General features: G+C 40.4%; 1 protein-coding gene across 2 annotated transcripts; it reads right to left on the minus strand.

Annotated features, from left to right (window-relative positions):
• Positions 1-474: 474 nt before the first annotated feature.
• cacnb3b (calcium channel, voltage-dependent, beta 3b) lies at positions 475-22,671 on the minus strand. 2 transcript variants are annotated; one of them, XM_067592128.1, is made up of 14 exons: positions 21,864-22,671; positions 9,078-9,197; positions 8,703-8,825; positions 8,442-8,563; positions 8,125-8,177; positions 7,716-7,735; positions 7,413-7,493; positions 5,809-5,867; positions 5,493-5,584; positions 5,168-5,319; positions 4,541-4,636; positions 4,232-4,402; positions 4,093-4,140; positions 475-3,989 (listed from the first exon to the last, which is right to left on the minus strand). In XM_067592128.1, exons 1-13 carry the CDS (start codon positions 21,900-21,902, stop codon positions 4,111-4,113), a joined length of 1,158 nt encoding a protein of 385 aa, XP_067448229.1. In that variant the 5' UTR covers positions 21,903-22,671; the 3' UTR covers positions 475-3,989; positions 4,093-4,110. The 2 variants fall into 2 exon arrangements, with proteins under 2 accessions (XP_067448229.1, XP_067448228.1); XM_067592127.1 differs by lacking the exon at positions 21,864-22,671 and adding an exon at positions 12,939-13,048.
• Between the last annotated feature and the right edge of the window lie 3,182 nt (positions 22,672-25,853).

The raw sequence follows: 25,853 nt of genomic DNA on the forward strand, positions 1-25,853 counted from the left end.
TTCTGCTTCCAACCAAAGTAATGAGTGTTTTTTGTGGTATTACCAGAACTGAAAACTTACATTTAAATACAAAATTCAACAGGAATGTGTTTTTTTTTCTAGAAACAGTGTCCCAGTCACTTGGCATACCTCACTGCACAGTTTTTACAGGTACTATTTCTTCCATTGAGAACAGAGACGTCTGTGGAGACAGAAATCTAAGAGCCATATATCTCAAAAACAGTCCAGATAAAACCAGAACTGGCCCATGGATTTATATTACAAGAGATAAGTGAGAAAATGTGTTTTCTTAAGGAATTTGGGCGAACTGATCCTTAAAATATGAATTTTGAAGCAAGATAAAAGCCATAATCTATTCTGTTTTACATGGGATTGATTATTCTACAGCATCAGTATAACCTGATGCTATTCTGCCCTCTGTTGGTGATATTATGAATCTTTGAGGTAAAAATAAAATCACCAGACACACAAATATTACTTAAATCTTGTTTTATTCACCCCCTTTTTCAAATGTGCTATTGACAAAGATGCACCCTGTACACGTCATCATCAGACACTGTTGGACATCGTTCATCTTGTCGACTTCTCAGAAACCACGGGACATGTTGACATCATCATTAGACCAGACAGCTTGTTCAGTATTGGAGGTGGGTACAGCAAAACGTTTAGTGCATTTATTGCATCGTAAAGCAGACATATAAATGATAGTAGTGCAACTATACCCCATCATAACTGAGGAGGTATCTTGATAGTCTCAGCTAGTGTCTCGTCAATGCTAGACTTTGTATTGCATACAGAATTTAGGCAAGTGAAACGCAATCAGAAATGATAATTATAAAAAATTGTGCTTTGGGTGTCCAAAGAATTTTTGTATAAATTTCCTGCAATAAAAATTAAGCAAATAGGAGGAGCTGATTTTTTTTTATTTATTTTTTAATCGAAAGAAGGTAAATTGTTCTCTGTGTTTCATTAAGTAGAAGTTATACATCTCAAACCTGGTCCTTCAGAAATGAATGTGGGTGTCAGTGGAAGCAATCTTTACGGTGGTCCTAAATAACTGCAGTGCATCATTCTAAAAAGAGAGGAAAATACATATAAACACATGCTTTCTGAGGCGTTGAATACACAGCACCAGTCAAAAGTTTGGACACACTTTCCCATTCAAGTGAATGAGAAAGTGTGTCCAAATTTCTGACTGGTGCTGTAGAATTATGTGCTGTGACTAAAACCCTTCTACTTTCTGTCAGCATTTGTCGTTTCTGTGCAATAATATCTGCATATTGAATATACAGTATGTACAATTAAGCCTTGATAATGCATATATGTGATTGGTTATGTAGGTCATTTACTCTGAAGAGTGAACGGCTCATGTGAGGATGGTCCTAAAAAGCCCTTCTGATGAAACAGGAATACAATATGTCATGCACGTACATTAGATTATTTACAAATGTGGTACTGTATGTTAGCTGAATTGTATAGTTTCATGATAAAAGCATTAAAGTGAGAATCTGAGATGCATTCATTGCATTGTGGGCCTACAATGTGAAATGGAGGCAAATTGATTATTAAATAAAAATAAGAGAGATGATTGGTGGCTGTGGAAAGTTTGGATGGAAGCTTTTGATATTTGCAGCCAAGATATTTAACAAATCTTATGACTGAAAGTTGTGCATTTTCTAAAATCATGTGGATGTATATTTAATGTATATCTGGCAGTTTGTTTGCATTGATCAGATAAATAAGCAGTGGATACAAGACCATCAGTAACATAAATATACCACCAGAGGTCGCCCTCCATGTACTTACAAGCCTACATGTACTGATTTTTTAGCTGTTATCTGTTTATGCCAAAACATAACAAAACAATATATCGGGCTTATTAGGATTAGCACAGTGTGTAGTAGAGGGTTTATACAAATGGCTACTTCTTTTTCACAGAGCAACAAACTCCTGAAGCTCAGTTGATACCTAAAGTCACCCTGATGAACACCCTGTAGGGTTGAAATGTTGCCTTTTTGAGTCAAATAATTTTTTAGGAGCTAAAATTGAGTGTGCAGACAGTGTGCAGCGTTCTCAAACTCAAAACTGAAACTGGGAGTCTTTAGTCTACCCACTTCTCCAGTTACCACTACAACACTGAGTAGTAATAATGTTTAAAATGTAAATATGATATAGTAAAAAAAATAAATAAAATGCAGTTATGTTCCCGACTATCTGGGTTACAGTGATGTGTTTATTTTAGTTAAGTGCTAATATCACCAAGAATCCTATAAAGCACACATGTTGAAGCAACATTTAGTTGCATTATTAATCTGTACATCTATTATCTTTGGAAATTATACAGTGATGTGTTTGGTGCTGATAGCAATTATTGTTTAAAAAACATAATGTACAACATCTGGTTACTCCAGAAAAGGACAGAGGCCTTGCTGAAGTCTTTCAGTTTGGTGTCAGGAAACAATAACTAATAAATACCAGATGTACCAAATCTGAAAGCTTGAGACAGAAAAAATGCCTTAATTTTGTCCCTTTTTGGAGTAACTTTACTCATATCACCAGATGTTGTATATTTTTGTTTTTATGTTGTTATGCTACAAGTTATATTTCTGAGTGGATCACATTGTGTCAGAGAGAAGAATTTTAATTAATTTCTTTGGGATATAAAATTCACCCTACAGTTCAGCAATTGACATACTGTACATGATTATTGTAGTGGAATTGATGAAATATGATTCATTAGAATCATATTTTAGTCTAAATGTGACTTGGTGATTTGTTTTATGTATAATTTATACCTGCTTGTCTTGGGAAACTATCAGTGATTTCAAGAAGCACATTGTTTTCTCTGGTTACTATTGAATTGCATTTTCATTTTAGTTATGAGATTTGCCACCATCTCCCAAAGCCAACACACCAGCATTTATACATTCACAGCTGTGACAAAGATGCATATAGACTGTAGATGTGCAACTCTGTGCTTGTCATGCATGGGTTTTGCATTACTGTTGCAGACAGATATGTGATCAGCTTTACTGAGAGCTGAGATATGAATTATAGATATTAATATAGATAGTTACTGTAAAAAAAATAAATGGAAAGAATAATTTAAAAAAAGGCTACTGCATAAACAAGGAAAGAAAGCACGTGATAAAGGAAGAGAAAAGTTTTCATTTTCCATGTGTGTCCCAACTCCGGTGACACCACGTTGACTCTGTTAGAAACTATTGTGCCTTTCAGAAAACATTTGGTTAAATTGGAATCACAGCTCACAGAGAGCTACAGAGATGGAAGACATACAGAATTGGTTTTCTGTCACTCTCTGAACTCTTTGGAGAGGGGCAGAGAAAGGAAACCCTGGGAAGCTTCTCATATTCATGTTTTGTGTTATACTGACAGCTTTGCTACAGTACTGTACGCTATCGTATTACCTGATTTCACAGGTGTGAATCATTTGTCTATGATGAGAGCTGAATCAGCCTATCTGTGTCTAGGACGTCCACCTCTGGGTGTCTGAACACACATGGGCTGGCTCAGCTTTGCCAGGTGGGGGACGTGACTTTCAGTGTGAGAGCACCGAGTTGGGAACAAGGTCGGGGGGGGAAGCAGGGTGAGGGAAGGTGGCGTGCAGTGGCTGCACTGTTATACTGGTTTTTGTTACCAGTAGGCGTGCAGCTGTAGAAAGCGGCCCTGAGTTGTCGCGTGGCGGTGGGAGCAGGGAGCTCTTTCCGAGGGGGCAGCAGTGAGGTGGAGGCTCCTCTGTCTGTTGTGGTGCTGGTCATATCTTCCTCCTCCTCCTGCTCCTCTCCTTGTTTTTGTTGCTCCTCGTCCTCCAGCTCACCAACCTCCTCTTCCTCTCACTATAGATCAGCACTGGTACTGGTGGTGGCTGGCTGTGGAGAGGTGAGGGCTGCTGCTGCCCCCTGGTGGCGCCCTGATCCCTGTGCTCTATGACCTCTGAGTCTGACCCCAGCCGACAGCACAGGCTGCTCCTGCAGGAGAGCAGGAGACACATTTCAAGAGGCAAAACCAGAGGCAAAAGAAACTGCAGTGTGCCAAAGTTAGAAATAGAAAGAGAAACTAATTCCTTCTCACCTATGTCTGTGGTAGTGATCATTCTATCAACTCTTGAGTTTCAGAAAACTAGTGGACAGACACAGGAGGCAGATAAGATGTTATTGATAATGCAGGCAAAATGTTAATAAATCAAGCATCAGTTGTGTGTTTTTCTTACCTGTTGGCTGGAGTTAGCTGAGGGTGGGGTGATCACGCTTTGGTCCAGTAGGGGGTTGACAGGGGCAGAACAGGGGAGGTGAGTGGCGCGCCAGTAAATGTCAAGGTACTCTGCAAGGTGTTCACATGCATCTTCCAGCTGGTTCTCATCCAGGATGACATCAAACATCTCCTAATGAGTCAAAGATAATACCAAGGGATGAGAGATAAGAAAGTTACACCACTCAATGTCTACGAAAAGTTTGTACTCAGTTTAAAAGGGATAGCAACACAGATAACAGCTGAGCATTATCAAGGCGGAGTGACATACAGGAGGACACTGAGCTAGCTTGTCCCCCGCCATCATCTGGACGTTGAGGTGTTTGCTCTGTGACTTCCCTCGAGATTTGATCAACCTCTGAAGAACCTGTGAGATGAAACAAAGCAGTTACTGGTTCCAGTTTAATTTCATTCATCATTTTCCTCTTTTATTTAGTCATATAAAGTGAGAGCATTGTGGCAAATCATTTGAAATCCTAACATAATGTAATGTGAAGAAGATTTTATGATGATTAAAGCTTGTAAAGAGGTTCAAAGTGCAAAACTATATTATTATGAGTCATCAATCAATCATTATATTCATGAGCGCAACAACAATTATTTGCACTATTGATTAATCTGCAGATTATTTTTGTTCTATTAATGGTTTAATCATAAGTCTATAAAGAGTTCTGAGAGTAGTTATTGTTTTGTCTGACCAGAAGGCCAAAACCCAAAGATATTCAGTTGACGCTGATATAAAACAGAGAAAAGCAGCAAATCTTCACATTGGAGAAGCTGGAACAAGATTATTTTTGCAGGAAGAGTAATCAATTATGAAAATAGTTCTTTTAATAATCAACAACTATATGGGTCTTGAATTAATTTCTTTGTGAAGTTTAAGTGGGTTGTGCTCTACTTTAGGCGAGGAGACTTTGACGTAGACGATGATGGGAGCCAGAGAGGTTTTGAGGAGCTGTGCTGGGTGATTGATAGTGTCTGCATCCAGGACAACCAGCTGAAGAGACTTGGCCAGCTCAAAGATCCTTTCTATCTCACTCTGGACCTCAGCTGTGAACACACAAAAGAAAGAAGAACGAGTTGTACGAGACACTTCAATCAGGTTAAGTTTAGTTCTTGACTTGACTTTTTTTGTTTTAAAAAGATGCGTCATCTATTCTTAGCAGGTATTAATATTTATTTAGCAAAAGAGACAGATCAAAGACAACTTTCTCATCACTCACCTAGACAGGGGCGTGCGTTCATTATGGGCTTCTTGTTCAGCACCGAGCGCTTCGCCAGTGACAGATCAGCAGTCACCCGTGTAATAGAGATCCTACAGAAGAAGCGTCTTATCACATCACATCCACAACTGTTCCATTTCAAAGGATGAGACGAACTTGCACTCTCTCGCAGCTAAAAATAAATCGTCATCATCATGTGTCCTATCGACCATGAAACGTGATAGGCAGAATCCCACCAAGAGCTCTGCAGCTCGGTCACAGTGTTACTGTACACTGAGCTGCAGCTGCAGAGAGCAGCCCAGACAGCCGTACCCACCTGCCATCAAATCTGTGCTTTAGGAAGTCAAACAAGGCTTTCTGCATCATGTCTGTTACCTAGGAGACAGATGAGAGGAAGGAAGAGTGGTGAGACGTTAGGAGTGACTAGTGTTATGAAATATCTCACTTTTGATTTTTGAGTGTCAAACAGAGCTAATGATTGTGAGATTTGCAGCATAAAACAGTTACATATGTTCACATTTAACATGATAAAAAAGGACCAAAAAGACTGTATACTGTATCCTTCATGTTTAAAACAGTCCATCACAAAGGAAGATAGTGCAGCGCAGAGAGATATGAGCATCATGAAGGATGACATGGATAGAAATAGTGTGTGTTTGCTTATATATGTCTGCATGTGCACTGTGAGAATGCAGTGAAGCAGTCTATTTTCAAACAGTCCTGAAAAATAGATGGCGTGTGGAACGGGGGGTGAAGGGAACAGCGGTGTTGCTGCTCCACAGTCTAACACAGAGAGAGAGAGAGAGAGAGAGAGAGATGGAGAAACAGCGAGAGGAAAAGAGAGGAAAACAAGGAGGCAAATTTTGAAGAACAATGGCGGAGCAACAGAAAATATGTACAAGAGAGACAAAGCAGAGAGAAGAAGAAGAACAGAGGGAAAGAGAGAGAAGGAGGCAGGCTGGCGTTTCACCACTGGAGCATCCCCAAAGCACATCACCAGAGCGATGCATAAATATTTCACACACACACACACACACACACACAAAACAAACGGCTTGGCGCACAGCCTTTGCAGTCACAGTGGAGGGAGCGAAGCAGAGAGAAAATGTTGAAGCACAGAGACATTCTGTTCAATTACATGCCTTATATTTCAGCATATTCATCCGCAGAGTCAATCACAACTGACACATTTTCAGATTAATCGAGTTTAACTGTAATATAAGTTCATCTTATACTATATGTAGGGATACAGGTTACAGAAGTATAGTTTAGAAGGGGGGATATATTTAAGGGCTGTGTATATAAAGCATTATGTCACTCAGAACGGATTTAAGATTCCGGTTGTTTTGCTCTATAATTTCATCAGGATGTGACTGTGGTGTTTAGTATCAGTGTTAATGGGATAATGGAGACGAGAGTGATTCCCTTTAGATCAAACCAGGCAAGTCCATACTGGACCAGAAAATAGAGTCCGGATTAAGCTGGAACAAGCAACAGGAATTCAGAGAAGAAAAGAGCAGACGAGACTGAGCTCAAACACTCAAATATGTCATAATTAACAGGCTGCAATTAACAGTTATATTATTATTATTTGATTAATTAAATCTAAGTGTATAAAATGTCTAAAATCATGATAAATTCTGTGATTAACAGTAAGCAAATACTCATATCTCAGACGCTATAGGCACTATACACATAGCAATACACGCTGATACTCCAACTGAGATGAAAGAAATAGAAAAATTGGCACAAATGGTGGCTTTAGACACTTAATTATCATAATCAAAACTGTCCTACAGTAGGTTCATTTTATATCACAATTCTTTGGTTTGAATATTTCAGCACAAGCTCGATATCTGACCACATCCAACACAACAACCCAAACACATGGTAAGACTTAAAATACAATGGTCGTCTCACCTCATAGCCTTTCAGAGAAGGGCCCACCAGCACCACTGGCCGCATAGAAGGAACCACATCATATGGAGGTACATGTTCAGTCTGCATGGGCCACAAGCACAGACAGGTTCGGAAGCAGCAAATGTACAGCATATTGAAGTGTATTTAGAGTCATGACAAACACGTTTAGCTAACACACTTAAAGGAATGTTATTGCATGTCATTACCAACGTACATGTGAGGATGTATACTTGAGAGTGTCCTTAAATAAATTGTAAAATAGGAAAGTGATACACAGAGGAAGAGGTACAATTGTGAACATACCTGTTTCTGCTTCTGTTTGGCTTTCAGAATAAACAGAGCGAACATTAATCAAGGAGGAGAAAAGCTAACAAGAAGGCTGTTGTAATACATAATTGCTTCAGTAGAAAATGCTTAACTTTGAGGCTCCATAAGTGTGTATTAACAAAGAAAATATGCTGAAGAAAAGTGCATTTATACTGCAGCCCTTCAGGATTGTAGCTTTTCATTTGTGTGTAAATTTAGGAGGGCTCACAAAATCATTAAGCTTAGTCTGATGTAAAAGGTGAAGTATGTTGATAAAATATTTCCCGGCAGACATTACTTCTGATGGGAACACTGTTGCCCAGGAATAGTCCCTGTTTGTGACCCTGTGAGAGCATGTGGTCCCAGCAGACAGACACAGCAGCAGGACTCCTCCAGCCTCACTTACCTGCAGATGGTGGGGTGGACCACCTGCCTCCGGATGAAGCGTTCCCTCCTTTCCTGCAGAGCAACATAATGCAAAACTTCATTATGCGTTGAATCCCCTCAGGAGGCAATTTAGAGAGAAGGACTTCCAAAACAGAGCAACACATAAGCAAGAACTAGTTGTGTCAAGGAAAAAAAAAAAGTTTTCAAAGAGTACGCTAGACAGGAAACTGGTAAATTAGGGGAACAGAGAGACACATAAAGACAGAGATACAGCGACAAGTAGAGGCGTGCTAACACTTATAAACACCAATCTGTAAGAGTTGTGTGACCTCTGACCTTGCTGCTGCTTTCTGCTCTTGTTTTATCCTCATGGCGTCTAGTTTGACTGGGCTCGGGATGAACGTGATGTCTGCCCCTTCTTTCACCAGCCGACCAATCCACCAGTCATTGTTGTATTTCTGCATTACAGAGAAGCACACCTTTTATGTCTTGATGTCTCTGAGCCACAAAATATGTTGACATCAAATTTAATAATAAAAACCTTTCATGTGCAAGTGGCAGAGACAGTAGTAATGATCTCACAGTAATGCCTCTCACCTCTTTTATGTGCAGAAAGTCTTTGGTTTCAAAGTTGATAGCGGCACCTTGGACTGGACAGTCTTCATCAAGGGCCCCGCAGTAACTCACATTAGTTTTCACTGCAAATGCTACTGGTTTAGACTGTTGAAAGACAAAGAAAGTAAGAAATGTAAATGAGACATGTGGCAATATAACATTAAAATCACCAAAATTTCTATGGATGAATTTTGGTTCTATAGACCTTAACGAATCTAAAACATAAAATAAGTTTACTGGAAAACAACCTTTAGGTATTAACATGATTCATGATGTTTTTCGCCCTCAATTACTGCTCCACAGTAATTGAGGGCGAACTTAAGGACATGCATCGACCTATGACACTCGGGGTCTCACCTTGGCTCTCTCTAGCTGCAGCTGAGCCTGGCGCTCGGCTTCACGCCGAGACGCCTCCTGGTCCTCCTCCAGGGACAGGTCGGAATCCGAGGGTCGACTAGTGTAGGAATCGGCTGAACCCTAAAGAAAAGGAACGGAGAAGAGGAGAGGAGAGGAGAGGAGAGGAGAGGAGCAACCGTTACAGCCCAGACAGAGAGGAGATAAATCCACCACGACACAGTACCTAACACTTCGAGGCAGCTGTTGCTCTTCACTCAGAATGAGTCATTAAGTGAGTTCACAGTACAAGCGCTGATCTATAGCAAATAGCTTTGATGCAGCTCCAAAAAATATCACCTACATCTCCCTCTGTGTCTCCCATATCTTTCTCCTTATTCAACCTGTCTCTGAACTTGCCTGTCCTCTCCTGAAGCCGTGTGATCCACTACCGGTAAGTTCCTGCAGCTTTCCAAAGCAGCCCTCTCAGGGGAACATGTGCGTGAGTACTGCAACAACACCAACAACCAGCACAGCCTTGTTGTCTGTTTAATCCACTCAGCCAGGCACACAAGATGTTGAAAAAATAGTTTTTTTTACCAGGAAAAAAAAACAAAGACACAACTCTTCCAAGAATACTGAAAATAAAAACTAATGCGATTCTAGATTTTGATTTATTTGATTGACTCAAGGTTGCGCTGCAGAGATGTGTACTAGACAAATGGATTTTGATTATATGTTTGATCATCCGTGATACTAGATGCTATAATTTATATCAGACACACACTTTCAAAAAGTGTTTCAAAATTGTCATATGCGATGTAAAACACATATCTAGCACACCACAGGCAACAGACAGGCGTTTAAGAACAAGTCCAGCAGTTGATTGCAGACATAATCAAACTTCCTTTCAGTCAGTGGCCATGACAATGAAATTAAACTTGACAGACGGAACAAATTTTCAATTTTTAATTCAGATACAAATCACAGCTTAAAATTCAAAATCGTAACATTTGATATGAGTCACTTACATGTCAACTGAACATCAAAACAAACTAAAAAATGTACTTCTTTTCCATGAAATACAGCAATAGACATAATATAAACCCATTGGAGCACACAGACAGACACATAAACTTCCAAACTGATTAAACTCTCACAAGGCTCACCCCACCAGATCCTATATTTGTCCTCTCACTCCATCAGCAGCTCCTCTGGTGGCTGCAGTCCCAGCTGGATACAGGACTGAAAGACTCTTGGTATACCAGACAGGAGCACCCACATAAGACATAAGCCAAAAATAGCTCCATAACGTCATCCTTCTTTTACCTTTTTTCCCCCACCCGTCTACTCCTCCCTCTTCTCTTCCCTCCTCCTCACCAGCTCCATCCCCCCACCAAAAAACAGTTTTAGCTGAATCCAGCACAGAGTTTGTGGATATCATTTGAATATCAAAGCCTGCCAGAGGTGCAGCTGAGTCTGAAGAGTCTACCAGCAGAAGAAACAAAACCTAATTAAAGCACATAGAGTACATAGCCCCGCCTGATGTTCTCAAGTATAGTCTGCTTAAAATATCAGTACATTGTCTGCACCGATACCGATTGTACTTTTATATTCTTGCAATTTTATATGGTTTTGACTTGATAAAGAAAGATTATAGCATAAATTCTTTTGTAAATAAAAAAGAAAATACAAATAAGAGAAAACATGACGCACAGGACCACCAGTCTCTTTTTCTACATCACTGTCCAAAAGTCCAAATCATCACAACACTCTGTTTAAAACTGCATGGATTCCCGGGGAGCTTAAAGAGTGTTAAATATTCAGATCTTCTCTGCTATTTTGTTTGGGGCTTTTAAGTAATGTAAAACTATGATACTCGGTTTGCAGAGAATCATATATTCTCCCACATTTATTGGCCTGCACTGCTGAGAAGAGGCATTGACAGACAAATGTATTGTACTGTAAGATGATAACAACAAATTCAATCCATGTAATTACTTGATATATGCAGTATGTTCTTTCACCACTTGCAGTGTGGTGCTCCCCGTAGCCAAACTACTGGCATTACAATCCAGATGTTTAATTTTTTTTAAAGATTTGCTGTCTTTTAAGCTTTTAATACAAGGTGTGACAGCAAAGTTGCAGATCAGTGGGGTTTTTTGACTGCAAAGATTTAATGTACTCCAAAGTCTCAATGTTTTGGGGTTCTAATTTGTAAAAATATTCTTTCAATTGTGTGGGAAGTTTTAAATAACCTCTAGTAAACGGATGTGCTCTTGGTGTCTCCCTCTATCTCTCATTCTCTATCCTCTTCCTCAGTGACTTTCAGGTGTATGATGAGGGCCTGATATTCACATATGATAGTGCAGATTTGAATAACATTACCTCATTGGTAACTGACAAATCCCATGGTGCTGTGTTATTCAAAACCATTCCCAGACAGAGAAATTTCAGAGTCATGCCTGTTCTGTATTTCTCTCCATGTGCATGAATGAAGAAGCCAAATGTATAAATCCACCTTGCTGTTTAAGAGACCAAATTAAGAAACAGAAAAGATTTGAAATAAGCCGAAAATGTTTACTGAATGTTTACTGAAACTCCTCATCAGCAACATCAAAAATATTATGCATATTGCAAGCTATAAAGGGGCGCTACCGTTTCAAAATCTTTACCACTTCAAGCATCAATAACTATATGAAAGTGCTATAAAGTCATCTGATATATTGTGTGGCAGCACTCACAAGCCTCCAGAATCCATAGTTATTAAAAACTGTAGAGAAAACATTGGAACATGGTCAGCCATATCATTAAAAGTAAACAAGTATATTTATCCATGGTGCACTCGGCATAGATTCAGACAAACTCATTCTGCCTCATTGAAGAGCTTTAACTCTTAAAAACCCTGCTGCTCACCACACAACACTGGGATCAATAGTGAAATCTAATCTAATCACAGGCATGCACGTGTCAGTGTTGGAACAGCTTTAATGCATCTTGAAGAATTCGCAGCTCACTGTGTTTTCTGACTGTGTTGACTTTTTAAAACAACAGTAAAACAATCGCACACTCTCACAATGCAGTTGTCTTCGTAAAAGCGAAGAAACAAGAGACGGGGAAGATAACGAGAAACCCCTCACATACTGGAAGTCCTATTAGAGGTTGAAACATGAGATAATGACAATGCAGCAGTTGTAGATTCTCACCAGCAGAGGGAAGCAGGCACATTACAAACAACATGCCTTCATTGAAGAAGCAACTGTACATGATACTTTCCTCAATGCCTGCAGTGAACCTGTTGTTTGTTTGTTGTTTTATGTATTTAGATATATAAAATATGCATTCCATAGAAAATGAGAAATAAAAATGAGCTTTACTTTCAGATAGTCTATTCATTTTTGGAATTTGGACTCTAAATAGCTGTTGTGCACCCTAAATGACATCACAAATCAACTAATAAACAAAACTGAGCTCAACTAGAATACTTAAAGGTAGAAATGACTCAAAGACGACAGGGGATATGGCTGTTGAACTAAATAACAAAACCCATGACATTCAACAGATGGGGCTCCCGGTGATGTACAAGTTCAAAGCAGAGCTGCAAAGTATACAGACCTGAGATAGACAGACAATCTGCATGTGTACAGTATGTCCAAAGAGGATGAGGAAGAAGGAGGGAGGGGGGGGGAAGAGAGAAGAAGTGGGGAGATGCTGGCAAAGTGAGTGAACCAGAATAGACTTCTGCTGAGACAAGACTGAGAGGGAAGGGGAAGAAGAGAAAAACAGAAGAGATGTCTCACAGCAGACAGACAGGGGACCCATGATGAGGAGGCTGAGGCTTGCATGCAGAGTGATTACACAAAAAGGGGAACATCAACAGCGTACCTTGTTACAGATGAGTCCTGTAGCGCTCGAGTCGGAGGCAGACATGATTCTGCTACCAGCGCTCTCTTCCCCCCCATTGCACAGAAAAGGCGGAACCCTCCTCCCCTCAGCCCGTGGTTACGAGGGGGGGGGGGGTGTAGAGAGAGAGAGGGAGGCGCGCTCAGTCTAAGTGCTTCACAGCTGACGTTGCTGCGCTGCCTCAACAGCCATTTCCTATACAAAATTGATGCCCTGACTGCAGCACTGGTGTGTACACGCCTGCATACTGGTACATCGGGTTTCTTCACCTATAAACCAGCTTCTACTCCTCTCCTCTCCTCCCCTGAGTAGTGTCCCCCCACCCAACCACCCACATGCCTCAAAATCTCATGTATCCCTCTCCAGCATCACAACCCCCTGCAAGTTTCTCCATACGTTTCTCTTCTATCAATTCTGTCTTTAAAAGATCCTAAAAAAGTGATGTAAAACCAGTTCCACAAGCAGGTTATGTTTACCCTCACACTGCGGAGCATCATTTTTCACTGGGTACAGACAGAACTTCTATAAATAAGACAGAACAACGACTGAGCGGTTATGTAAGCCATGCTAAGTGATAATAACAATAACCAAGTAAGGAAAAGCTGGGAGACAACTGAGTGTGTAATCGTCATTCCTCTGCTAATTAGCGATGTGCAGTAGAAGCTCTCTTTGCCGAACAGGTGACTGCTTCAACTGTAAAATGGCCAAAACTAACACAAAGGGTGTGAGGAGAAGCAAAGGACAGGAAGACAGAAAGAGAGGAAAAAACATGAATGAAGAGATGGAAAGAGGGAGAGGAGAGGAAAAGAGGAGGGCAGGGCTGTGCCCGCCTGCCCTGCACCATCCTCCTGACAGGAAGGTGATGCATGAGCCTACAGAACAGAAATGCAGCGGTGAGTCAGCAAGCAGCCATCTAGAGTCCATCAGATGTCTTAATAAGCCAGTGGAAAGGTCTCTATTGTAAGAGACAGCCTCGTTGTTCCTGGCAAGCCAGGGCTGCATGCCTGCTCTCCAGGTCGCCCCAGGCACCGAGGACCCTACTTTGGCGTCCATTATGCTGGCAGCATGCACTCTCTTACCCTCATTCAAGTTTGGCTGCTTAAGAATTAAGTGCAGTCCACCAGAGCTTTTAGCAAAAAATGTCTAAGGGCTATCTATATTTCTGCAAGGCTTTTTTAAAATTAAAAGGAAGCAAGCACACACACACACACACACACACACACACATACATATTATTGTAGTTAGAGCAACTAGCTCCCTCAGATGCCTCTGGAACAGAAGATAGAGTGACTATTTTCATCATTAGTGCTGTGCAGTAAGCAGCCATTGAGGATCAGCCTTTAAAACAGTGGGAGAGGGATGCAGAGATGGAGAAGGAATCAAAAAAACAGGAGAAATGAAAAGATAAGTGTAAACCTGTACAGCAAATTAGATTAACAGAACAAGAAATTATGAAAAATAATAAAAATCATGAGAAGTGGATTATGGATTATGTGTTCTGTCTGCTTTACAAGTGTTAGTTTTGAACTTGAATTGAAGTGAGAGAGACAAAATAGTAAAGACAAAGGGAAAAGGTGAAAGAGTGAGAAAAAAAGGAGACAAAAAAGAAAGAGGGGGAGGGGAGGCAGAACATTAGAACAATAGGACCAGAGATTAACAGCAGAATCTTTTCTTTTTTGTTATTTTTTGCTGTTCAGTCGGTCTAAATATAGCTCTCCCCTCCCCTCCTATCCCCTCCTCTCCTCTTCTCTCCTCTCCTCTCCTCTCCTCTCCTCTCCTCTCCTCTTCTCTCCTCTCCTCTCCCATCTCAGACTGAGAGTTAGCAGTGGGGAGAGGATAGCAGAGGATTGTCAAAGTTCACTGAGTTTTGATGAATTCCCTCAAGAAAAAGCAAAGCAGATTTGAGACTGGCTCAGCTATATTCACTGATGCCAGATAGCCCATCTGAATGTGAACTAAGTGCCTATATGGAGAACAAGAACAGACAACCACTGAGGCTTGTCTCTTTTCAGTCTACATCGTGTGTTCTGTATTCTGCAGCGACGGTGCTTTTCTTTTTTTTTCCCCCTTCATTACAAAAGTATAATATTACATCCAGTGTTGTTCAATCCTCTTGGTAATTTGATGCAGGTATATTACAGGGTTTTTTTTAGCACTTTTCTTCAAAGTTTATGATTACACAAAGACAAGAACTTAACTGTCAAAGGTGAATATGGACAATAAGAAATGTGGAAACAGGTTGTACAAAGTAATCTAAAACTTGGTATAATTTCACAACCATCCTATATTTGGATCACATGCCAATTTTCATGACAGCATGACTAGAGCTCGGCAAATGATACCTGACTTTCGGCACTGATGATAAATATTCTCTATACACAAGAAATCGCACAAGAATTTTGGCTACATAAAATACAGGCTAAAATTGGCAAAATTGTGTTTGAAATGAGTAAATATCTGATTCACGAACGGCTGAAGAAGACTATAAATCTGACATTCAATGCCAACTTTCAACACTTGACAGTTTTCGATACTTGCTGCTTCAGACACGTTATAGTTAGACCAAAAATGTAGTAAGGTGTGATATACCTTTATTTATCCAGTATTTATTTTGTGCTGTAAGAAACTCAGAATCTCTGCACCAACTTGGAATCAAGTGGTTTGTGAAAAGGGCACTTCAGTTCCAGATTTTCCCCAACAAATCTAGAGATTTAAGCACAGAACCTTTACAGCTCACCAACCTTTTGACCAGTGAGGAGGCACCTTTACTATCTGTGTGCAGTGGGAGCTAAGGCAGCATTACAGGCAGAGGTGGATCATTCAGAGCCAGAGAGAAGGTCTCCTGACAGTGTAACCAGAGTAGAGCAGAGTGGATCAATAGGAGAGCCACCCAGATTGATACTCCATCCTGTCCTGAGCAGCTCCACCCTCCTCCTGCTCTAATGTTACCTCAGGATACTTTCCCCCTGCCTGTAATGAGCCCTTGGCAGACCCTGCTGCCTATAAATAAGCACTTCCAAGTCATTTCAACGCACACTACACAACTGCTTTCTCACCAAAGACGCCAAGCCCTCACAGTAATGCCAGTCTGAATGGAGGTTCAAGAATAGGAGACATCTTGTATTAACCAACCGTGAAGAGAAATGCTACTGATGCAATGAGGACAATGTAATGATGTGAATCATAGAGGATGGTTCGACAGTGAAGCTGGCAGTGGAGGAAGAGGAGCAGGGTTCAGTGAGCCCAGCCAGGAATCTCTATCTTTCATCCACGCTGTCGACTTGGCCTTGCCGGCTACGCTGTGCATACTTAGGCTTTCATCCCTCCAGGGATCCCTCAACCTGACTTCACCAAACTGCTTCAAAGTGCGAAGAGGCTGGAGCTAACCCACATAAAGCTGTGTACCTACAGTGCAGCACAGAATGGCACAGTGCGGCATCCTTCATTAAATCCGACGTGTTTGTTAGTAGCTGACCTGATTTAGGCTCTAGGTTTGAGTTTGAGGCCTAATTGGTGCGTCTTGACTAGTGGGCTGAGCTAACTGAGGGAATGTCGGACTTATCAATATGTAATGGTGCCCTACATATCCGCACATTCCAGCTTTACATCTAAAACAGTGCGGTTTCTTTCAAGTTTGATTCTTAAACCTTTTCGGTGACTGCATCAGCTTGGTTAATCAAAATAAAAGTAATTTGTGTGTACAGATTGTTGAGCAGATGAATACATTTTAGATGTTTAAAACACAGAATAGAGAGGTGTCCTAGATAAGACCTGCCTAACATACAGATGTGCTATACAAAAATTAGAGAGCATATTCTGACGTTATTTTTCTTGCACAAATAATAAGTTAAAAAAACATAAGGCAGGATTTCTCAACAGGAACTCGCAGGGAGGCTGGAACTGGAATCTTTGGCCCTCTCAACATTGCTGGTTCATCAAATTTAATCAAGGCAATGCACACTGATGCGCAAACACACACATATGCATGCACGCACACACATAAACACACAAAGCACTTCACTCCTCACGGGACAGGCTTTTAGTGCTCTGTCTCATGCAGTATTTAATTGACCCCACACAGGAAGCCTAGCGGTCCCAAATGCACTCCTTCCCCCCACCACCAGAGAAAGCATGAACGCCTGCAAGTATGCCCACAGCTTCCCACCACTGCTCCTCTGTCACACAACTGCCCTAAATGCCATTTTCTGCTTTAGTGCCACTCAGACTTTCCACAGAAATGTCAGCGCTGAGGGTAAGGAGTTTGGACATACATCAAATTTGTTCAAAACCCTCATATGTAGATGAAAATTCTGCCGTGCCCCACTTTGACAGCCGCATACATCAACTCAATTTCTCAAACTTTCAGTCAGTGTTAGAAGAGCAGAATCGAAAGGTTTTCTTGTCTCTACAATAAATCTTTTCACACCATCTGGTCAGGTATTATTCCAAAAACATGTACAGATCCATTCATACCAGCTATCAATGCAATTTGCCGCGAAGAGATAAGATGCACAAGAGATAGCGGCATACTTACTCAGTTGGAGGTGGGAGAGCACACTCCCCGTCTCTCTCGCTCGCTCTCTCTGTTAGTCAGTCATGGTGTGCTCTCTCTCCTGGGTAACACTGAAGTGTACTGTAGCGTGCTTGAAAGCAGTCTATCCCTCTCTCTTTCTCTACACTCCCCCTCCCCACACCACCACCACTCTCTTATTCTCCACCACTCTCAGTACACAGCCCTGTGCTACGTCAGTGAGGCTCTCTCCGCTCTGCATATCATCCTTCCCACCCTCTCTCCTCCTCTCCTCCTTTGCCTTCATCTCTACCTCGCCTGTCCAATGGGACTCTGTGTTGCAACTGCGTGTTAAGTTCATTCAGGACTCTGTCATGACAGGACATCACTGTAGCAAACAAGATAACCATGTGATGTTATGTTGGATGGCATTGTATCTTACAGACACAATCAGGCTCATAAGATCTCCTTTCACTGCTATCACAATGTAACATCAAGCCACATTTTGCAAAAAGATAGCATCACATTTCCATCACTTCTTGGGATTCTCACAAACAATAAATGGCTTTACACCTATATATTATTGTTGAACATATTCTGCTATAAAAGCCTCAAATTTTCTCTGTGCAAGCCAGGCAAAGTTCCACAAAATTCAACACGAAACCTAAAAATCTTTATGGATATCACTGTGTACACTGGATTCCTTAAACTGTTGCCACAGTTGGAAGCAAACTAAAATATCTAAATAAATGTCTAAAATATACCCTTGTATGCTGTTGCATACTTCCCTTAATTGCAGCTAACTGGCCAAGCCTAAACCATGACAAACTGCCCCAAACCAAAAGTAAACACATGAAAGTGGACAAACATGTGGTGTAAGTCACAAAGACAAAGTCTCAGAGTGTAAAATCAACCATCTCTACAGTCCTATCACATTGATTTTTCACGCACTGTGAATTTCAACATGTCAAAAGCCAGAAGTTTAGAGAGAGGAGAAAAGTCTTGTGGTGGTGTGGGGATATGGGAGCCATGTTAGTTGTCTCTGTTCGACATGTGGAGGCATCCCCAGTGTAGCCCCCTGTTCACTGAGTGTTTTCTGTAGATGTCATGGCTGGCTGTACTCTGACAGCTGCTTTGCTGCTGAGTGTGTGTGTTATGGATATATACAGATGTGAATGTGGGAGGTTTTTTTGTTTTTTTTAAGAATCAACCAAAACCAAAATCACTCCACCAGAGCTTTTAGCAAAAAATGTCTTAGGGCTATCTATATTTCTGCGAGGCTTTTTAAAATTAAAGGCAAAATCAACCAAAATCTCAAGAGTAGAAGGATGTATCTTCTATATGTGTTAATTCCACGCAGAACGTGTTGCATAAGATACAGCGTGAAATCAACCAGATGCATCTAAAGACGGGCCAGTCTGACACCATAAAACCATGACGATGGGTGTTGTGAAAATCTCCAGCAAAGTTGAGATTCATAATTCATAGGATGGGTTGCAGGAAACAGTGAGGCAGAGGAGGGGGAAAAAAAGATGGAGAGAGAAGGAGGAGGCATCCATTCCAATTCAGTATGAGCGGTAGATGTGAATAAAACATGAATGAATGAAGGTTTGAAAGTTAAACTCCATGGTGCTTTGCGCTGAGCGGGAGAAAGGCAGAAAAAAAGGAGAGAGAGAGAGAGCAGCTTTAGGAGCTGCACCCAAGCATTGAGTGCAGATGTCTGTCAGTCTGTCCCATTTGAAGCGCCTCTGTGGGCAGAGCTGCTGCTGGTGCATTATGGATGAGCGGCTATTTTAAGGCACCGGGGATGCTGCGTTTTGATTTTTGAGTGGAGGGAGATGACACCTGGCTGCTGCCAAATCCTTTCATGAGGTTTGTACGGTACCTGATGGGTTCAGACATGCAAGTACAGCGTGTGTTCCAACACAGACCTGATCCCTGTTTGAAGTGCCAGGAGGAGGGATGAGGTAAACAGACTGGTGGGATGCCAGTGACGGAGAGTGTCACCAAGCAGCGCATCACATAGTCAGTGTACTTTATGTAGAGGTAACATCCATACAGTCTATTACATAATGTCTGGTGAGGTTGTTAGCTAGATCACTGAGCAGTTTAATCAAACCACTAAACAGAAAGTCTGTGGAAACTGTAAATGTAAATATTAACTGTAATAAATTATAAAAAAAACTCTCAAACATTACAGTTGAAAATAAAAAAAAAATCACATTTCTGCTTGATAATAGAACACATTATCAAATTAAGCAGCATTTTTTGCATTATACAAACAAGTGACATATTTTAATTAAGTTTGTGTATAATGTAAGAATTTGTCGTAAGCATGCATGTCTATGCTGCAAGCTTCAAATGCATTTTTGATGTCTTTCACACTTTCCTAAAAATGGACTATTTGAATTTTTTGTGCAATTTATCGACCATGAACAACACATAAATACTTTCCACACAACTGAAATGGAAATAAATGAATATGTATGAAACAAAATAATATTTTATAAGCACCAAACTCTTGGTTTTGTTCTCTATTTAATGCTACTACGTAAAAAATCATCTGACAAATTAACTCAACAATTCTAAATCAACCAAATAAAATGACACAACTTATAAAGCCATTTTCAGCTTGATGTTTAATAAGTGCCAAACTTTCTTCAAGGAGATGCTGGGGAGACTTTTAGTGCTCAAGCACACGGGACAAATCTGGTATAGCTGCACCATCTTTTAGACCTGTTCTGAGTGACTGAGTAGACCCCCTGCACCAGAGACACACTGAGGCAAATGATACCATCATCTTCCTTCTCTAGAGGACATTTTCCCAGTTGGATAAGGCTTACAGCACGGTCAGTATCATGTGTTTTGACTTTGCAAGCAACCTTGAACACAATCCAGACCCTCTGGGTGGGAAACAAGCTCATAGAGATGCAGATGGATGCCAATGGTGTCCTGGATCATGGACTATCTCACCAGCACACCACAAGCTACCTACCTACCTACCTACCTACCTACCTACCTATCTATCTATCTATCTATCTACAAAGATAAAAGGTTTTGTAACTTTTGTTGTAAAGTATTGCATTATCATTTCATCATCAGTTGAAAATATATTTCTTTGTTCTCTGTTCATCAGCTAGTAGAAGAACTATTCAGATAATATTCTGAAGTAATGAGAATACTCAAGTGAAGTACAAATAGCTTAAAATGGTAAGATGACTTTCCACTACTATCACCAACTAATAATATATTACATGAACTAGTGATTAGAATGAGTGATTTAGATGGATGTTATTATATTATGTATATCATGTACAGTTATAACATCATTAATTGATGCATATAACACTGTTACAGAGGGAACTTCCTTTATAATTTCCTCCCCATATCACACTCCCTCTTAAGTATTTGTATTTTAGTTGTCTCTCTGACAGTGGCTTTGCCTTCATTTGAGACCATTTTTTAAATCTTCATCTGGAAATATTCCTCTTTTCCTGGTGTCATTCTGTTGCAAAATGTACTGGGAGTATAAGTTGAGGATGATTGATGTTTTGTTCTGTATAACTGATAATTATCTGCATGACATATTGCAAGTTGACACTAGCAGAATATAAGTGTATTAAAGCAGATTAAAGGAGTACAGGAGAGAGTTACTGTGTTGACAGGCGACTGATTCGTCTGGATTTTATTCTCATTCAAATATGAGTAAAAACACTTTCATCACACTCTGGCTGCATGTGTGATATGTGACAAAATCATCGTTATAGCCTAAGTGCGATTACTGTGGTTTATCTTGCAGCAATAATGTAACTATTTGATGATAAGAGGAATGCATAAACAGACCGACAGGGATGGTTGATTTTTCATCTGTTGCTCCAACTGAATTATTTCATTTTGGTCAAAATGATTTAAGATTCAATTGCTGAACAATTTAGTCGTTAGTAGTTTACCTGTGTGCTCATGAAAGAACAAAAATCACAGCACAACAGTCAAGACACATTATAAGATAAAGAAAACACACATAACCCCCACTCCCAAATGTTTATCACCAACATTAAAAAGCCCACTGCAGCCCATCTCCTCTGTCCCTAATTTCTGCTGGCAGACAGGCAGTGTCAATGCATGCTCCTCTACTCCGAAGTGAAATATTCCCAGTGAGGTCAGTCTGTCTAATTTAATTATCGGTGTCCCACCGAGGACCTGCCTCCACCTTCACCGCTTGTTTATGTCCGAGGGCACAGAAATAATAATAACAGGCAACACGACGCATGCAGCTTGGTTTTCAAAGCCATCCAATATACAGCACAGCAGCAGTCCAAATCTCATCCACTCGTCAATTACCTCGACCACCCCCGAAGAGACGCGAGAGAAGAGAAAAAAACTGAAAATGAACCAACCTCGTTGAGCAGAAAGACGCTTGAATTGGTCAGGGACATCCGCAGCTAACAGGGATCTCGGTCACCTCGGCCCAACTTGGGTGAAAAACAGCCACAGTTTGTACAGTAAAGCAAAGCGTCAACTACAGGCGGAGCGCCGCGCCTCGTCCAAACATTTTCACAACCTCAAGAGGGAAAACGGCGCGGCTGCTCCTACTCATCGCTTTATTTGGACGTGAAGCTCCGGCGACATCTGCGCTGTAAAATCTGCAGTTTCTGGATTCACGGCATGATCAATGACTGTACACAAAGCCATACACACGGACACACGGATGGATAGATTACAGTTGTCTCAATAAATTATGCAAGACCTGCACTTTTCACATAACCTAGTCCCCGAGGATCTCTGCAGCCTCTTGTCGGGTTTCTGGTTTTTTGAATTTGAATGTGATGATAATCTGTGAGTTTGGCATCAGCCCTGTTGATATTGTGTCCGTTTTTCTTTCCATGCATATGTTTTCCACCCAGTTAGCCTATTTAAAAATGTTTGCCCCTCAAGTGCCTCAGAAATCCATGAAATGTGATGGCACTGTTGTGTATATGACATATGCATTCATGCATAGACTATTGAATCTGAGAAATCCCAATACCTATTTCATTATGCCGCATATTTCTATTACTTTGTTTGATTGGAGTGCTGTTTTCTAGAGAAGGACACGTTTTGACGATGAGGATGGCTGAAGTTGTCCAGGTACTGGCAGGGATGGGATGGGATGGGATGCAGGTCCTCTCGGTTTTCACTGATCCAGCACTTTGGCCCCCCTCACATCCTGTAAACGCCCTCCACTTATACAGGTCCAATCGACCGCTCTGCCCAGGTAGCTTACTGCCAATGTCAAAAAGACAGGAGAAAGTCACAGCACACACACACACACACACACACACACAAAAACAATAGACTATAGTAGGATTAATACAAAGAAAAAGTGCCCCGTTTACAGTTATACTAAGAATCTACACGTGTGTGTCACCGCATACTGTATAAAAGTGTCCCTGCTGTTTGAGATTCATGTCACATTCATTTGTGTCTCCTATCCACCAGAGAGCGCTGCAGGGCTTCAGTTTTTATAAAGATGCAAAGATGTTCCACCTTTATATTCATGAAGACTTGAGGCTAAAATTTCAGTAAAGTAATTAAACTGAATGAACGCACAAAAGCAACGAACCTTATACAATCCTTTACAAACTAGAAAGCCAATGTTTAGGACTACTGTCATATACTGTATAGGTGTTAATATTGTGTCCATCATTAAAACCTCCTACTATCCTGCCAGCTCGTGTGCCAAATAGCATTTTATATACTTTTACAGTATATTGGACAAAATATAAAATATGATAATAAATTGCGTATTGTGTAATTTATTTTTCATGTTATGTTATTTTGTGATGCATCCAATGAGAATAAGCAGATAACAGTGCAGTGGAGACTTTAAGCTTGATTTACTGGTGAAACTGAGGAGGGAAACCTCAGGTACTGCTGTGTAGGCTACTGTCTGGCCTGTGGTCATTATGCTCTTCAACTCAACAGCTACTGAGGTCAGAGACAGACATCAGAGATCTTCCTCTATCTATAGGACTGGAAGACTGTCAGAAGACTGACCATGGAGGGCCCTGAGCAGCTGGCAACAATGTTTTCGATTTTTGTTCAATGCAGGCTACAAGGGTCAGTATCAACTTTCTCCTTCATCCATTGTTTACAAATTACCTGTTGTGGCACTTTGACTAACCTGAGTTCGTCTGGTGATTGTTGATTTGCGATGGTTGTGGATGGTTAGAGATTACAGGTGCAGGTGCCTGCTCTGAGGTGTGAGGTGAGGTGTGCAGTAGGATCAGGACCATGCATAGTGTCTGCCACAGAGGAACAAATGAAGCCACTCTGTTATCTGTTATCAACGTCCACTTTCAAGTGCACAACACCTTTGGACCCTCTCAGTCAGACATATTTCTTTATCAGAGAGGAACAGAGCTCACTCTTTTTCTTTTTTCTTTAATTTAAAATATCCACAAATATATACATTTTTCAAGCTGTGTGATGTTTCTTGTTGATGTTCTTTGCATGTTATGAAATCCAAGTTATTATTATGGTTGACAGTGTTTTCATTTGTATTTAACACAGCTCAGTCTTGCAGAAGTTGTTTACATAACTTGATAAAAAAGTAAATACATTACATAACTTCAACCTCCCCCTCCTCCTCCTCATCACCAAATACTTGCACAAAGTCATCCTGGCCCTCCACTTTATAAATTTCCTCAGAGGCATAACCTTATTCAAACTTCTCCTCCTGCTCCTCCTCATTAACGTCTTTGAACTTGACTTTTTTAACACCAAGCTCTGGTTGAACTGTGCAGAGGTGGACAGATGTTTTGGGCTGCTGCTCACCTGGACTTTCAAGAGAAAAGCTTCAAGGTCAATATTTTGTTGTCCTATACTGATTATCCAGAACCTCAATACCTTTACTGAGAATTCACACCAGTGTTGTCATCAATCAATCTCATCAATCCTATAAATTCCAGGCATGCATTACAGAAAAAAATGGGTTTCTACCCCAAAAAACACTGGAAAACCTTACCATGAGGACTATTATAATCATGATGATCAAACAACATTTACATTACCGACAGCCTGTTATCAAAGTAGTAAAAGCCCTCCAGTAATTCTGTCAGAAACTACATTTTTGTCCCATTGTGGGCACTAAATAGTGCATAAATTTCACACAGAATTATAGACACTCAAATAAAATAGTGTACAGTTAATTTAGTACACTATAAATAGGGAGTGACAGTAATGAAACAGATGAGCAGAGAGCTCAACAGCTGTGCCAAAAAAGCACACATGTCCCAGGAAATGCAGTCATAATATAGTATATAATTACATAATAGTAAGAAGATAAAACTTGATGTTACATTAAATTGTAAGACTGTTTTACCTTTTTGTGACAAAATTCATTCATCTCTCCCCTTGCATTCAAACATACAATACATAACATACCATATACAACACCTCATATATATCTCAACAATACACATAAACATTTGTTTTACTTTGCCACCCACACTTTGCCTTCATTGTTTCTACATACGTCTGATGTCATAATCTGTTTTTCTGTCCTGTCTTAATGTCAAATGTCTTGTCATATGTTCTTATGTCTTTTGTTATGTTATGTTATATTTGCTCCAAATAAAAAAAATGTATAAATACATAAAAGTAAGACTTCTATTTTGTTGGATGGCTGAAATCATGTACTTTATTTTATCAATTGACGACTCATTTACAAATACTAGAACATCTCTAAACAATTTAAAGGTGCAGTGTGTAGCATTTCGTGGCATCTAGTGGAACAGACTTGGCACCAATGGAATATAATATTCATAAGTATGTTTTCATTAGTGTATAATCACCTGAAAATAAGAATCGTGTGTTTGTTGCCTTAGAATGAGCGTTTTATATCTACATAGGGAGCGGGTCTTCTTCCATGTTCCAGTGCCACTTGAACACTGGCTCTAGAGAGGGCCTTTTGCATTTTTCATGAGTTTCATGGCCACTGTCGGTTCACATACACGTTTTGAAGGGGAGGAGTATTAAGTTGGTTGCAATCTGCAACCTCACTAAATCCTACATACTGGTCTTTTAATGTGGTCAGTGGAACTGATCAACAAACTACAATGAAAGGAAGCAGCAGCGCCAGAATGAGTTTTGAAGTGGGGGGACATCCAGTTTGATGTTTGATGTAATAGGCTAGTGAACTTTTTCACATCAACTTCCTTTCAATCTCAGCCTAGCCTACCGTTTTTGTACAACTAAAATATGGTAAGAAATGCATTCCCTCTTCTCATCAGGGTACTTCTAGATCAAAATGGTAGTTAATGACAAAATAGCATAAATGTCCTAAAATGCTCCATTCTGAAATGTTAAGAAATTATTTCGTGGTTCTTGGATCCAAATATACATCA

The sequence above is a fragment of the Thunnus thynnus genome, chromosome 6, assembly GCF_963924715.1.
Source record: "Thunnus thynnus chromosome 6, fThuThy2.1, whole genome shotgun sequence".
Lineage (NCBI taxonomy): Eukaryota > Metazoa > Chordata > Actinopteri > Scombriformes > Scombridae > Thunnus > Thunnus thynnus.